Source organism: Haliaeetus albicilla, chromosome 8 (genome assembly GCF_947461875.1).
Source record: "Haliaeetus albicilla chromosome 8, bHalAlb1.1, whole genome shotgun sequence".
NCBI classification, from domain to species: domain Eukaryota; kingdom Metazoa; phylum Chordata; class Aves; order Accipitriformes; family Accipitridae; genus Haliaeetus; species Haliaeetus albicilla.
In genome coordinates this window covers 13,651,302-13,665,018 of record NC_091490.1, presented here as the reverse complement: position 1 = coordinate 13,665,018, position 13,717 = coordinate 13,651,302, and the positions used below count along the sequence as shown (strand labels likewise).

The 13,717-nt window shown below is 37.7% G+C and overlaps 1 protein-coding gene across 2 annotated transcripts in view; it reads left to right on the top strand.

Annotated features, from left to right (window-relative positions):
• PIGK (phosphatidylinositol glycan anchor biosynthesis class K) overlaps positions 1-10,176 on the top strand; it is a 75,077-nt gene extending 64,901 nt beyond the window's left edge. For both annotated transcript variants that reach the window (XM_069788990.1, XM_069788991.1), the window contains one exon: positions 8,947-10,176. In XM_069788990.1, coding sequence (XP_069645091.1) covers positions 8,947-9,063 — 117 coding nt within the window. In that variant the 3' untranslated portion in view covers positions 9,064-10,176. The remainder of the gene's footprint in view (positions 1-8,946) is intronic.
• Positions 10,177-13,717: the final 3,541 nt, after the last annotated feature.

Below are 13,717 nucleotides of genomic sequence, written 5' to 3'. Positions count from 1 at the left end.
AGGACCTTTCTATATAAAGCAGATTACTGAAGTATGTTATAGTAGGTTGTCCAAGATGCAAGATTTAATTCCATTTTCTGGTATCAGTTCAGTGTTCTGTAACGTTTTCATTTCTCACATGTCCTTGTACAGTTTTTATTAATCATTACTTTTTTATTGTTTACACATGAAAGCTTCTCTGATAGACAGTGTTTATTTAAATGGTATTTCAGTGAGTAGTAAAATTAGCAGTAACGGTTTTGCTAGGTTTTTTCTTCTATCTACTATATTTATTCTGAGCTTATGCAGCATAAAAAGTAGCTGTTACCAATAAGCTCACATTGATAAGGAAAAAATATAAATGTTATCAATCTTAGCTTGACATATTTTGCAATGCTGTGATGGCAGATACCTTTCTGAACACTTTTCCACAGGTGAAGGCACTGTTAGCTCCAAATATATTCACACATTTATCCCACTTAACCATGTAAACTTTGAGGTGTTATTGGTGATTTTTTTTGGTGTTAAGTTAATTATATTTTGTTTACCCTTCAACAGCATGCTGTGAGGAGCACGGCAGTGTAACTCACAAGCTCTTGACAGGACTGATGAATGGCCAGAGATAGAGATATTGGCAGGCTGCTCTCTAGTGCTCTGTCTAGAATTGTTTTCCTAAATAATTCAGAGGGTTGAAATTTGATGAAATCATTTCCATTTGAAGATGAATGGAAGGGGTAAATGAATGAAGACTCCAGTAATGGAGCAGTTGTGTTCATGCTGTTGGACAGACAAGACGGCATCCTGCATTGTTGTTCCTGCACAAATTCTTTGCATGAGGTTGTGATTCAGCTTTGTGCGAGTGATTACTTCCGTAGTGACTGGCTTTCTTGCTCGGTTTGTGGCACCCTGCCATAGCCAGCTCTCTCCTCCCCTCAGCCTTTCCCCGGGGTGAGAGGCCCTGCACGTTGACAGCTGTCTCCTCTGGCTCGGTGTTCCTGGAGAAGCCCAGCTCCAGTGGTAAGGCTCAGTGAATTAGTGAGTGATCGCATATTTTCGGGAGGGAGTACTTAGAACGAAAGACCATCTACAAATATGTGGCTGACAAACAGATGATGGGTAGTAGTACTTATAGGGGACTGACTGACAACATGACATCAGTAGGGCAGTAACCTGTGATTAGTTTAGATGGGAGGCAGGAAACTTGCAACTGGTTTGCTGCTAGACAAGATCATCTGTGGTTTTATCTTTTTTAAAGACTTACCCTTTTGGAAAGATGTTGATACTGTACATACTACATGTGGTAGTCTGGGAGGGTGCATGTATACTCAGCTACACTCATTCATTCTTCCAGAAGGATGGTCTTTGTTGACCTCCATGTAGCATTCAACTGATGAACCTAGTGTCATGCAAATGGCACGTGGGAACAGTGAATATTTATGGTACCATAAATCTGCCATTCTTTCTTAATGGCAGCTGCAAACAAAAACTCTTCGCAGGAATGGATCTGCTCTCTGGGACTCCTTGTTCTTTGACACACGAAGCGTAACAGAAATGGCTTTCTGGTGTAGGAGTAATTCTGTGCAGCCACTAAGTAACTGTCTGTATTGTGCTGTGTCCATGTTTTCTGATTCGTTTTTGAGGCTGTATAGCAGGTAGAGTAGCCAAAACACTAGGTTGATCTTTCAGAATAGTTCCTTTTTCCTTTTACTTTTTTCTTTGCTCACAGAGAGAGTATGTACAATACAAACTTGGGTCAGAATACTTGTCTGGCATATGAGCGCAAAGCTACTGAATACTACAATCACCTTTAAAAGCTGGGTGGTGGTGGGGAACAAACAGATCTATCACCAGCTGTAATACACTAGTTTCTCACTGAAAATATTTTGCTATAAAAACACAGCCATATTTGATCTTCCTTATATAAATGTGCAGGAACCTTTTGCCTCAGCCCCGCTTCTCCCTCCATCCAGTGTTTCATGCCTGCCTGCCTCTTAAATGTAATGCTGTTTTGAGTTCTGCAAGCTGGAGCTAGAAAATGCGGAGCTCTCCTACACACATGTATAATGTAGCACACGGCTCAGGGCAAAGGAGAACTTCTAAATTATAGTTGTAGAGATTTAAAAAATGAGCAGTAAAAACTATGTGAATAAGGAATATTTATTTGGATTCCAGTTTCTTAAAATGTAGATGTTGAGATATTTGATTAGATCTTGTACTCAATATGGCATATTGAGTATAAGATCTAATGTTGTCTAACATCTGTTGTTAATACAGCCTGTCACCTGGAAATGAATAGATACTCATGGGATATCCAGAAGAAAACATGTGGTTAGAAGCATCACTACTACTTTGAAAGGAATAGCATAATAATTTATGAACATCATGATTTCTCCATATAAACAGAAACAACTTCATTTGAATTTGAATGATCAAAATTATACTTCATAATGGAAGTTCTAAGGCATACAGTTAATTTTATGAGATTAAGAAAAAAACCTGCCTCGGAGCATATGGATTTAAAAGCATTTGAATGGACTCACTTGTGGTCCAGAGATGCTATGGGAAATCCAAGTTAGATGTCCAAGGAGGGAAGCTGGAGTGCTGTGCTCCTTAGAAAGGTTGGGCTGGGTCAGTCTGTCGAAGATAAGTATGAATGGTTGCTGCTGCCAGTACGGAGATGTGTTTGTTAGCGTTGGATGTAGCAAATCACATGCCTTGGTTTGCAGGCCCCCTAGTACAATCCCTATTGTGTTTGCCAGGTGGGCATCATTCATCTGAGTGCTGGCTTGTCTGGGAATTAAACTGCACTGGGTCCCAGGTGCTGGGAAAGCTCCCTTTGATTAGAAGAAGTATATTATGTATTGTGTCACAGGTTGGAAGATTAATGAATAAATGTTAAACCACTAAAAGCACTTCAAAGTGCTGTGTAATGCTGAGAGATAACACTGAACGTAGAGAATAATAAGTAGAAGTTCATTTCTAAAAAACCCTTATAGATTACGTATTTTAGAAGGAAATGAAAAACTAATGCTATCGTAACAGTATTGTAGTTTACATTATGGTGATTATACAGTTTTCAAAGTAAATATTTAAAATGCAGTTGTTGGCATTGATATGTTAATTTACTTTAACTGCTGTTCTTTCCCCTATCCTTCGTGAGTTTTTGTTGTTGATGAGTGAACTTTCTTCGTTATTTTATCAATATTGGAGATATCAGTAATCATGGCACTGTGGTTAATAAATACAAACTGGGAGATTAGACAAAAGTGCTTTAAATTGTTCTGCAGATTAACAGGCACTGTTTATGTTGGAGTTCTCTTATGACTTTAATCTTGCTGTGGGCACAAAAGAGGATTAAACTATTACTAGATGGCTGGAGTTATTTGACCCCCCCCCCCGTGAGGACCCCAAATCCAAACTGTAACTGACAAATTAGAAGTGCATACTTCCACTAAAAGCTTTGAGGACATACTTAATGCTGTGATTTGCTTGTGATACATATAAATTCATTCTGAAATTAAACTTTGTTGTGTCCTTTTGTCATAAGAATTGAGAGGATTACCCAGTTTGAAACTTAAAATTGCAAGTAAACCTGAATTGATATGGAGTGCCTCTAGGAAATGTATAATGTGCTGTTGGCACAATGCACTGCATAGCAGAATTTGGTTTTTCCAAGGAGTTTCCTCATCCTTCAGTTTGAGATCAGTGGTTTCTTTCTGAGATGAGCAGCAGGCGGGTTGTTTCAGTTTTGCATCTGAGGTTGGCCTTGGATTTCAAAGACCTGTTTTCAAATGTGGATCAATCTTTTTTCAGATTTCAATACTGGTCGTTAACACAGACACCAACATAAAATTAGGTATCTTGAGAAACAAAAAAGAAAACCTTTAGTATTGCAATGGAAGAAATAGAAATGTTCATTTAAATGGAGAATGACCAAGAAGAAAACTTGGAATTTTATACCCCCAAATACATAAAACTGACCCCAGTGATCTAAGGATGATGGCGAGCACTGCGCAGACAAGCAGCAAGCATGCTTCGCTTCCCTGCAAGTGCATGCTGACCCCCAAGAGTAGTGGAGGTGGAGAACTCTACAGAGGGGGGTGCACAGGACTTCCCCCCCAGTGCTGTAGCTGCTGCTGTCTGCCAGGCAGCCCCAGAATCCTGGGTGATAATTTATACCACATGTGCTGCAATAAATAGGCCAAAACTGGGTCTAGGGTACTCTGCATTGAAACTCCAGAGAGAATTAAGCAGGGATTAATTTGAAATACGATAGCTGCCACTTTAATGGACTTGTTGGAACACACAGCACTTCTAATGTTTTATTTTCATGCGGTTACATACGGATATTTTGCACTCGTGGTACAAACACACACCATCTGCCTCAGGTTGGGGAGAACATCCCCCATAACAGGGATGATGTGCACATTCATTTTTAAGGTTTTGCCTACTTTCTTAAAGCCCTGTTTGGAATAAGATGCTGGAGGAGACTGAAGAATTTGCGTATCCCTTTTCCATTTGGGAATTACTACGTTCCTGACTATGCACTGCTTTCTCTACTGCTACCATCCAAACGTGGGTTCTGAGTTTAACCCAAAGCTTTCTGTACCAGTATTTTTGTCCTTATTGATGACACTAATGCAAAGGGAGTTCGGTTGGAAGAGGACTGTAGGGTTGGATTATAATGACATTTAACACAGTGTTTTCCACTTGAAATGTTAATACAAGATGTTTTAAATCTTATTTCTGTTCTGATGTAACATTTTAAAATTAAACCATTCTTAATCTAATTACCACTTCAGCTTTAATACTTTATTATTTTTTACATAAAACTAATTTTAATTGGAGTAATAAGTATTGCATGTTTTATGACCTTCATTGAAAGTCTTGGATACTTTCCATTCAGGTCCCTACAGACCCATCCAGTTTGAAAATACACTGTTTTATTCTCTCCTTAATTACAGTACTTGGAGCAACTCTCTGTTAACTGTTTTTAAGTTCCACAGGATAATGAGTCTACCAGAACTAGAAAGCATACAACAGAAAACTGTTCACAGGAGGAAGCTTGCTGTTGCTTAGCTACCTATCTTTTTAATTTGGAATCTCCAGCAATTTGCTAATGACTAGCCCTTAAGCTGCTAAATGTATTTTTTCATGACACATTGTACTGTTTTGTATGTGCATTTCACCTATGTGTTACTGCTATTATTGTAGAGATAAAGAGGGCGTTTATAATGGGGTTATATTGTGGCATAAATCACAAACCTAGATATGTCAGTTACATAAGCACTATTTGGTATACTAAGTTCTTAGGTGGGTACTACAGCAGTGAAATTCAGAATAACTTGAGCCTAACAACCTATTGCCTCTGCTCTCCAGATCAGTCCCAAATATGAGAAAGTTATGCATAATTTGTAAGTACTGCAGCCAATCTATAGTCTTTTAATAGTACACATTCTCAAATCAATTTAGGCATAGTAAAGATACATAATTAATTGCAAATTAAAATACTGCAACACTTAACATTTTTTTTATCCATTTTGCATTTTCTTGCAAGTGAGAAAATGCCTGGCTTTCAAAAATTGCCTTTCACAGACATTTGCTAGAATAAGACCCTGAACTAGGCAATGTTCACAGCATAAATACTGATTTTTTTTTTTAATTCATTTATTTTTTTAATCTGGGAAAAACTATATTCACTAATGCTTTCTGTTCAATCCTAAAATTGATATAAAGGGACAGTTTATTTAGGGATTGCTTATGGCCACAGAACTCATATAAGCATAGAGAAAAATTCTGTCTTTTCTAAACCTTTTTCCAGTATGTGGATCTAAAAAGGAAGCGTTTTTATTTGCTGTTAAAGTGATTCTTTCTTACTTTAATAGTTTTTTCCCATTAGGAGAGATCTTGGTGATTCTTCCTCGCCTGCCTGCACAAAATAGTCAAAGCAGCTTCTGCAGCAATACAGTTGAGGCTCACGTATGTTTATAGAAGGGCATCCTGCCTGGGCCTCTGACTTCATTACGCAACACTGCTGGTGTAGCTGTGACAGCTTGGAGTGATGCCGCGCTTCCTCACTGACACAGGTACACTGGCAGTGCTTTTGGTAGTGACACAACTGTGCCAAGAGGAGAGAATTGTTGGGTCTGCTGTTAAAACAGTGCCAGCTGAAAGCTTGCTGCCAGCCTATGTTGGAAGTACGATTTGCTGACTATTTTATGGAAGCAGTGACTCCATCTTACATGTAGATGGGTGTGATTCACAGGTGCAAAGTGCAGCTTTTTGTAAAGGAACTTCAGAGCTGTTTGCTGCTCAGCTGACGTGCCCAGCTGGATGAAGATTTTTTACTGAAGTTTTCTATGGCATAGTTGTTAATGATTTTAGAAGGATGAACTTGTCAATTTGACAGCTGATTACATTGTTAATTCAGTGATGAACTTTCTTGGGAATCTATGATCAAGTTAATTTAAAGAAAATTACGTATTTCAGCTCTTACAGGTATACTTTGTAGCTTTAAACATGAATCTGTGTAACCCTGTTTTAGATATTCATAAGGTTTTGATGTCTGTATGCCCCTAGTGGAAAATACTGGCATATTTCAATATAATTTTGTGCTCAATTAACCTCACTATTGACTTACAGATATACAATAGAGTTGCATCTCTTTGCCCTTTTGTTGAGGTTTATGTGTAGATTCCAGTTTCTGGGTCTGTAAATCCTTCTCATGAAGATAATCTATTTTTAAGATTACTAAATATGTGGCTCTTGTATAGCCTCATATGTATTTTTGTCATGCCTTCATGTTTTTAATCCTTCACATTTTAACATTGCATCCCATGGCTTTAAACCGACTCTATGTATGTCCTTGATTTCCCAGCACGGAGCCACTGCTGCACTGGCCGCCGTTTCCTTGCGGAATTCCACGGAGGCATCAGTATGTGGCATGGCAAAATGTAAAACCATACTCATAGATCACCTTATAAATATTTATTCATATAAATTCTTTAAAGAAATTAAATTATGTGTTCTATACAAAATAGGAGAGAGAGCCTTTTAGTGTCACTGACTGCAAATTGAAGTCATTTGTCTAGAAAGGGTCAGGTGCCACTTTGTGGTAAGGAATTTGTCTCAGATCCAAGAAAGGAAAGATTGATAGTACAAAGAGATTGATGAAACAGGCACTGCAATATGCATACAAAGTTACGGGTTAATTAGGAGGATTTAAACAAGAAAGTTCCTTTGTGTGGAGGAGTGCCACGTGCTGTTACTTTCAGAAGCGAGGTGTGCTGGCAGCCTTTTTGAACATGCAGAGCTGATTTTCTGAGATGTTTATATGGAGATGTATGGTTGTGAATATCAGCGAGGTGGCAGATTACCACCAGCACGTACACTGCAGCTGATGAGTACTTCTTAGGAAGTTGAGCGGTTTGCCTCTATAGACACCATCTCTGCTTATATCTTTGGTTTTGTTGCTGTTGATGTAAATTATAATGCTGATTCTGTGATTCCTGTATCAGAGGAAAATCATTAATATTTTAGAGTGCCACGTTCTTTTGGTGTCTCAGGTGACATGGCTATTTGTTACACTTGTTAATTACAAGCATGGTACTTAAAGAAAAATCCTAAAGCTAAAATTATGTAGCTTAGAAAATGGGAGCTGAGCAATCAACAAACATTGTTTTCTTGTTGATAGGAAAGCTGTTTTGAAAGAACAGACCCTGCAAACTGTTCCTTATTGCAATAAAGTTCACCAGCCACCTGGTACATTTAGTGGAGAATGACAAGCTTCCGTACGCAGATTCATGCAGAAATTGAAACAGTACCGTCTTTGGTAATAGTTATTCATGTGGCAGAAAGAGAATTTTAAATTTGACTTAAATGCAACAAAACCAAAATACTCTCTGTGCCCCTTGTGTCTCATTCTAAACAAGGACAAAATAGTGCAGATCTTTTTGCAAGGCAGGAATAAAAAGCTCAGCAAGCACTTCAGTATTTATTATTGTAATAGTAAATCATCTCCGTCTGTGAAGGAAGATCTGTAAAACATACCTGCTGAGGGCAAGAGTAGGCACAGGTATGAGGGACTGAGTTATAAATACTGTAATTCTGATATTTTTGTCATGATATTCTTAACTAAAATTTTGTATTCGTGTAGCTTCACCTTATTCTTAGCCCCAGAGACAGATCTTGGGGTACATAACAGCTTACCTTCTGCAATCCATTTCTCACTGAATATGAAGTATCTGAAATTTTGTCTTGTCTTACTGCTAAGTGTAAGACAGAAAAGACCTTAACAAATTGAAGCTTTTTAGTGAAGATGAAAAAATTGTTGAAGGGACAGGTATTTGAATTGCAGAATATTTCTACATTAAGGAAAGGCAGTTAGACTCAATGAGGCCCCTGGGAAATGTGATTGACATTAAAAACAATTCTATTTTGTTTTATAATATTCCTGTAATAATGAATCTTAGCTTCTTACATGGTTAGGTATCTGTTTATTCGCATAATTCTGAGTACAAAAGGAGCTGTAGAAAACATTCTAGGTAGTGGAAAAACAACACTGTGTTTTCTCTTTCACATTTTCACTTGTAGGAAAGCATTTTTCTTTTGTATTAACATGAGACCAGATATGAGAAATTCCGTCCAAACAAATGAGTTTGAACATGTCCCACAACACTGATACACACCATCAAAGTGGTGTCTCAGGCACAGTTCTAGCGGCCTTTTTGTGGTACTTAACCTCTCTGCTTGAGTGGCAGCTCACCTCCCATCAGCCTTTCCATCACATGAAGAAGAAAGATGCTTCTACTTTATGAAGAAATACAGCTTATTGGTATTTTTCTCTACTGCAAGGATTTTATTTTTTTGCATTTGATAAACATAGTGCCTGTTTCATGTGAAAACTAAGTATAAATTCTTTGTTTTTCTCTTTCTGTTCGTTTTTTGTTTTGTTTGTTTGTTTTCCAGAAACCAAAACAAAAGGACTGGCATCCTCCTGGAGGATTTATTTTAGGACTCTGGGCATTGATCATCATGGTTTTCTTCAAAACATATGGAATCAAGCACATGAAACACATCTTCTGAATTTGAGCACGCAAGATGATTGCATTGACTGCTACTTTGGATTCATTGGTGTCACCTGAGTTCTGTATGTGTGTTAAGATTGTAGTGAAAAACAATATTGAGATCTTGCTTCTAAAGGTTCTTCTGAAGTCATCTCTTCTGCCTCTTTTTCTGAAAAGAGTCTAACATGGTTTTAATGTTAGACTTTTTTTTTTTTTTAACTTTGTCTTGTTTTAAACGTATGTTAATGGTTTTCTGAGGAATTTTTCCTTCTGGTTAAACTTAAAGAGGAGGGACCTAAACACAGTAACAGAATTTTTGAGGTTGATTGTGAATTGTAAATGGGCAAATTCTTTTCCCCGTACTTCAAAGTACATCTTAGATATAGTCAACTTATCACTAAAGAACTAGACGTTGTGCAGAACGTTATTTAAGATGTCATTTTATCAATAAAAACTTAAGCCATTTTGCAGACTTTGGTGTGACGTATTGAAAGCTTTCTTGACAAAAATAAAAATACTCTAGAATATATTGATATTTTTTTTCTTGTTCTTTTTTCTTCCCTGTTAAATACAACCCTTAGATCAGTCCTTTCACCTTAGGCAGTTTTGAGTCTAGGATTCTATGAGCTGGTGAAAGTGAAACAAAAATATATGATGACCTCACTGAATCTACTTCAGAAAATGCCAAAAAAAGTGAAACTATGAGTTCACCATGTCCATTAGGAACCCTTTATAGGTGTTGTATTTTCACTCCAGCCAATATGGAGTCGGATGCTTTCAGGATTTTCAGTGCACTGAATTTTTGCACAGAAGAAAACAGACTCTGGCATCAGGATGAAAAATGTTATAAATTGTACTATTGTATTCTGTAGTTTCTGAGCTCTTGGAAAATGAGCTTTATCACCTAGGTTTTGTAAATTCTCTTTTGGCATATTGATTTGTTCTTCTTGGACATTTACTGATGAATGTATGCTAAAAAAGTTTTGTCTGTATAATATGCTAATACTAGCGAAGAGAGGAGCAAATTTGTGCATGTATAGAAACAAGTCTGTCAGCAAGGAGAAGCTTTTGCAGTATGCTTTTGGAACCTGTTCTGTAGCTTAATCATAATAAAGCTTAGATGATGCATAAATGGCGTAAATGCTAGATATGTATCCCTAAAAGTTATTAGGAATTATTTGTAATCACACATAATATCAGGCAATATATTTTTCTTAGAATATGGTATTGAGCATTTTCATATTGTACACAACATACAAATCTGAGTGCATAAATATTTTTTGTTGTCCTTCTTTCTTCTCTTTCAGATTGATTGTGGCATCATAGCCTCGGGTTAGGGGTAGTGAATTTGTCAGAGCTGTGTGTATACACTGACTGGGAGGGCTACAGAGAAGGCAGCCATTGAGGCTTCCAGCTGTTTCGAAGGGCCGATGCCAGAGAACTATAAAAACAGCAGTGTACTACCTCTCTTGAGTATTAAAACCGTATTTTTTTTTCTCCATACATCTGCTAGGCTTGGATAGGATGAAGGTACAAAATGATCCATTATCAGGAGGTAAACACTTGCCTGCTATACCTCTTTGTTGCGCTTTTGGTGAACAGCAGGAATTGTTTTCAGTAGCATGTGCTAAGCACCAGGAACAGGAATTAATCTGTATTTAAAATAAAAGTATTCCTACATCACTGTCCTTATAGTTCTGTAAACTGATATTCTGTGATAAATAATACTAGAGATTTTTTCCCAGTTTGCTGATGAGACATTTTTGTATAACTGATGCACAGGTATCCCCTGCCAACAGCAATGCAACTTAATGTGAAAGATGAAAGCTCTGTTTGCTGGAGGTGCTTCCCTCAGAGAGGGAGGAGGTGAATGGGTCTAAGCAACATTCCTAGTGCTGGATCTCTGGATCCCTTCACAATGTGTTGGCTTTTGGGGTTGTTTTTTTGGATAGCACCCTTCATAAACAATGACTTCATAGCTGAAATCTGATACAATGGTGACTTCTTAAAATCAGAAAACCTCCCCCTGCCCAGCTATTTCTAACGCAACAATCAGCTAACATCTGCTGTAGAGAGACACTATAGGAATGTGTGGACATGGTATAGAAATGAATCCTGCAGAACTTCTTAGAGGATTTGCTTAGCTTTCATTTTTTAATCCAGCCTTTGATACTCTTTTTCAATGAATATTTTAATCAAATATTTACTTTATAGGCAAGTTTTGTCACATTTTAAAAAGTGACTAAAGTGAAGTTGATAGAGCTTTGTGCCTTGCTTCAATTGCAATTACACTTACTCAGACTCCTCAGGCCTTATTCAATTTTTCTCTTTCCCTCTTGCAGCCACCTTTTGCAGGAAGCGATAGATAGAAACATCTACAGAACTCAGCTGAATTTTGCAAGTAGCAGAAGATACCAAAGATGCTGTTTTTTTAAAAGCTTATCAGCTTAGGGAACAGGAGGCAATTAGGTGGGTTATTAAAATGCAATTTATGAATAGAAGCACTCGGTAAGTGTGCCAGTGAAGGTGATTAAATTGAAGTGAGAACAACAATTTGACTGGAATGCAGCAAACTATGCTTCAGGCATTTCTAACGTTTTTATATGCACAAAGTGAGGAGTTGAAATAGATCATTCTCGGAGTCACCATAAAGTTGCCTGTGCTACACTAATGAGACAGTATTTTCTATACTGTGATAACTTTTATTCCTTGAATAGTTATAGTCTGAAAGCAAGTATAGAAATGTCACAGAATTGTCTGTAAATGTGTTTTGCATATTTATTTATTTAGTCATCTTTTCATTTTCCCTGAAAGCCCTTCAAACTCAGTTTGGGATCTGGGCTCTGGGAACCAGACAAGTCATTCTCACTCACAAACCATTTGTGTTTTGCGGGCCAAACAATGTGCTTGTGCAGTATAGATGCTTCCTCCGTTGTGCACAGATGACTTTTTTTAATGGAATCCAGAAAACAAGCCAGATGGCAGTTTCCTGATGTTTCTTTGCATAGAAACTTCTAGAGCAGAATTAAATTTCAGCATTTTGTGAGTCTACGTAGGTCTGTGAACCAAGCATGCCTGTGCTTGCAAAATTTTGTACATTCATGTCTGCACTCTGTACTATGTAACTGCATTGACAGGTCTTGCGATGGGTTGCCAGATGTTGTTTAGAATACTCATGGATGATAAAAATACAAGTAAGTTACCTCATTTCAGTTTTTCAGCTCTTTCAGGATCACATATTGAAATGCATTACTATTATTGAATTGAAGAAACGGTAAATTAACAGTAGGGTTATACTCACATACACATTCTCTCATGTCTCTGCACTTCATTTGATTTCTGAACTATCTATGAAATGCTGTATATGTTTGAGAATGCTGTTTTGTATGACCATGCCCAAATGTTTACACAAATGTATGACTCTTCAGTTTGTTACAAGTAAGTGTAGCTTAAAAGTAAGATTCCCACAAACATCAGTGGAGAAGGAAGCCTGAGCAGTGATGAGACAATCAGTGTTTCATTGGTCTATGCCAGCTGAATCATTTTATATTTATGTGGCTATCACCATGAAATGCTGTCGTCTTAGCATTAGCAGAGATCATAGACTCTTCAAAAGTATCTTTACTATTATCAATAGTGTATCTCTTCTAGAGAGGGGACTTTTGAGGGGGTTCTTTTTTCCCCCTAAAAGCTGGTCTCCATTATTGATTACAGAAGAGGAAATGTAATCTGGTTCCAATTCTGTGGCTGAGTGTCTGCAAATTGAGCCCATTTCCATCTCCTGTTTCAGCAGTCAGGGATTTACATTCTCTGGTACCACATCCACAAAATGTACTTGAAGTGAATGGATCTCATGGTCTAATGTACCTTCAGATGGGCATCATTGTGTGCTAAAGCAGGGCTGTGTTGCACATAGTACTCAATCAGTGATTTGCGAAGGAGCAAAGACCAGATTCAACTGTGAATTTATTGTGGGTGGAGAGCATTTGCAAAGTGATAAGGAGAGGGAGGTGTTGTACTGTATTCCTGTAAGAGAGATCTGAAGAACTGTCCCACTGAGGCAGACAAGCAAAGTCTGCAGCCTTGGCAATCCTGCTACTAACAGCATGTCATTCAAGTTTTTTTTGAAGCTCGAGAGCTTCTTCTTTCTCTTTGCTGATGGATGCTTAGAGGGAAGGAATAAAAAGAAGTTTCTGGTCTGAAGACTTCCAAAAACTGACCTAATTACCCCTTCAATATAGATGGGGAAATGAGATGCTGCCAGTTGCCCATAAGTAGTTAGATTTGATCTACTACTTGTTGTGTTGTGAACTGAAAAGCTTCTACAAATGCAGAATTATTTGGACTTGATAAAAATAGACGAAGTGGAAGGCAATTCACAAAGTGGGAATGGTGTATTTCATGGAGTCTGGGGCATTTGGAGAGAAGGCAACCTTTGCATGTGGTACAATTAGGAGAGAAAAATTGGGGGCGGCAGAAAACTCAGTGTCCCTGTGTACAGATCTTTCAGCTCTGTCTGTGTCACAGAGCTGTGTGTGACCTGGTAGAATTTTGTCATGCTTCTAGGCTAATTCACCTTTGGACTGAGAAGAAACATAAAATATTTCACCCAAGAGACTAATCTATCCATAAAGTTAAGAACTACAGACAGTAGCAGCATATATAATGAAAAG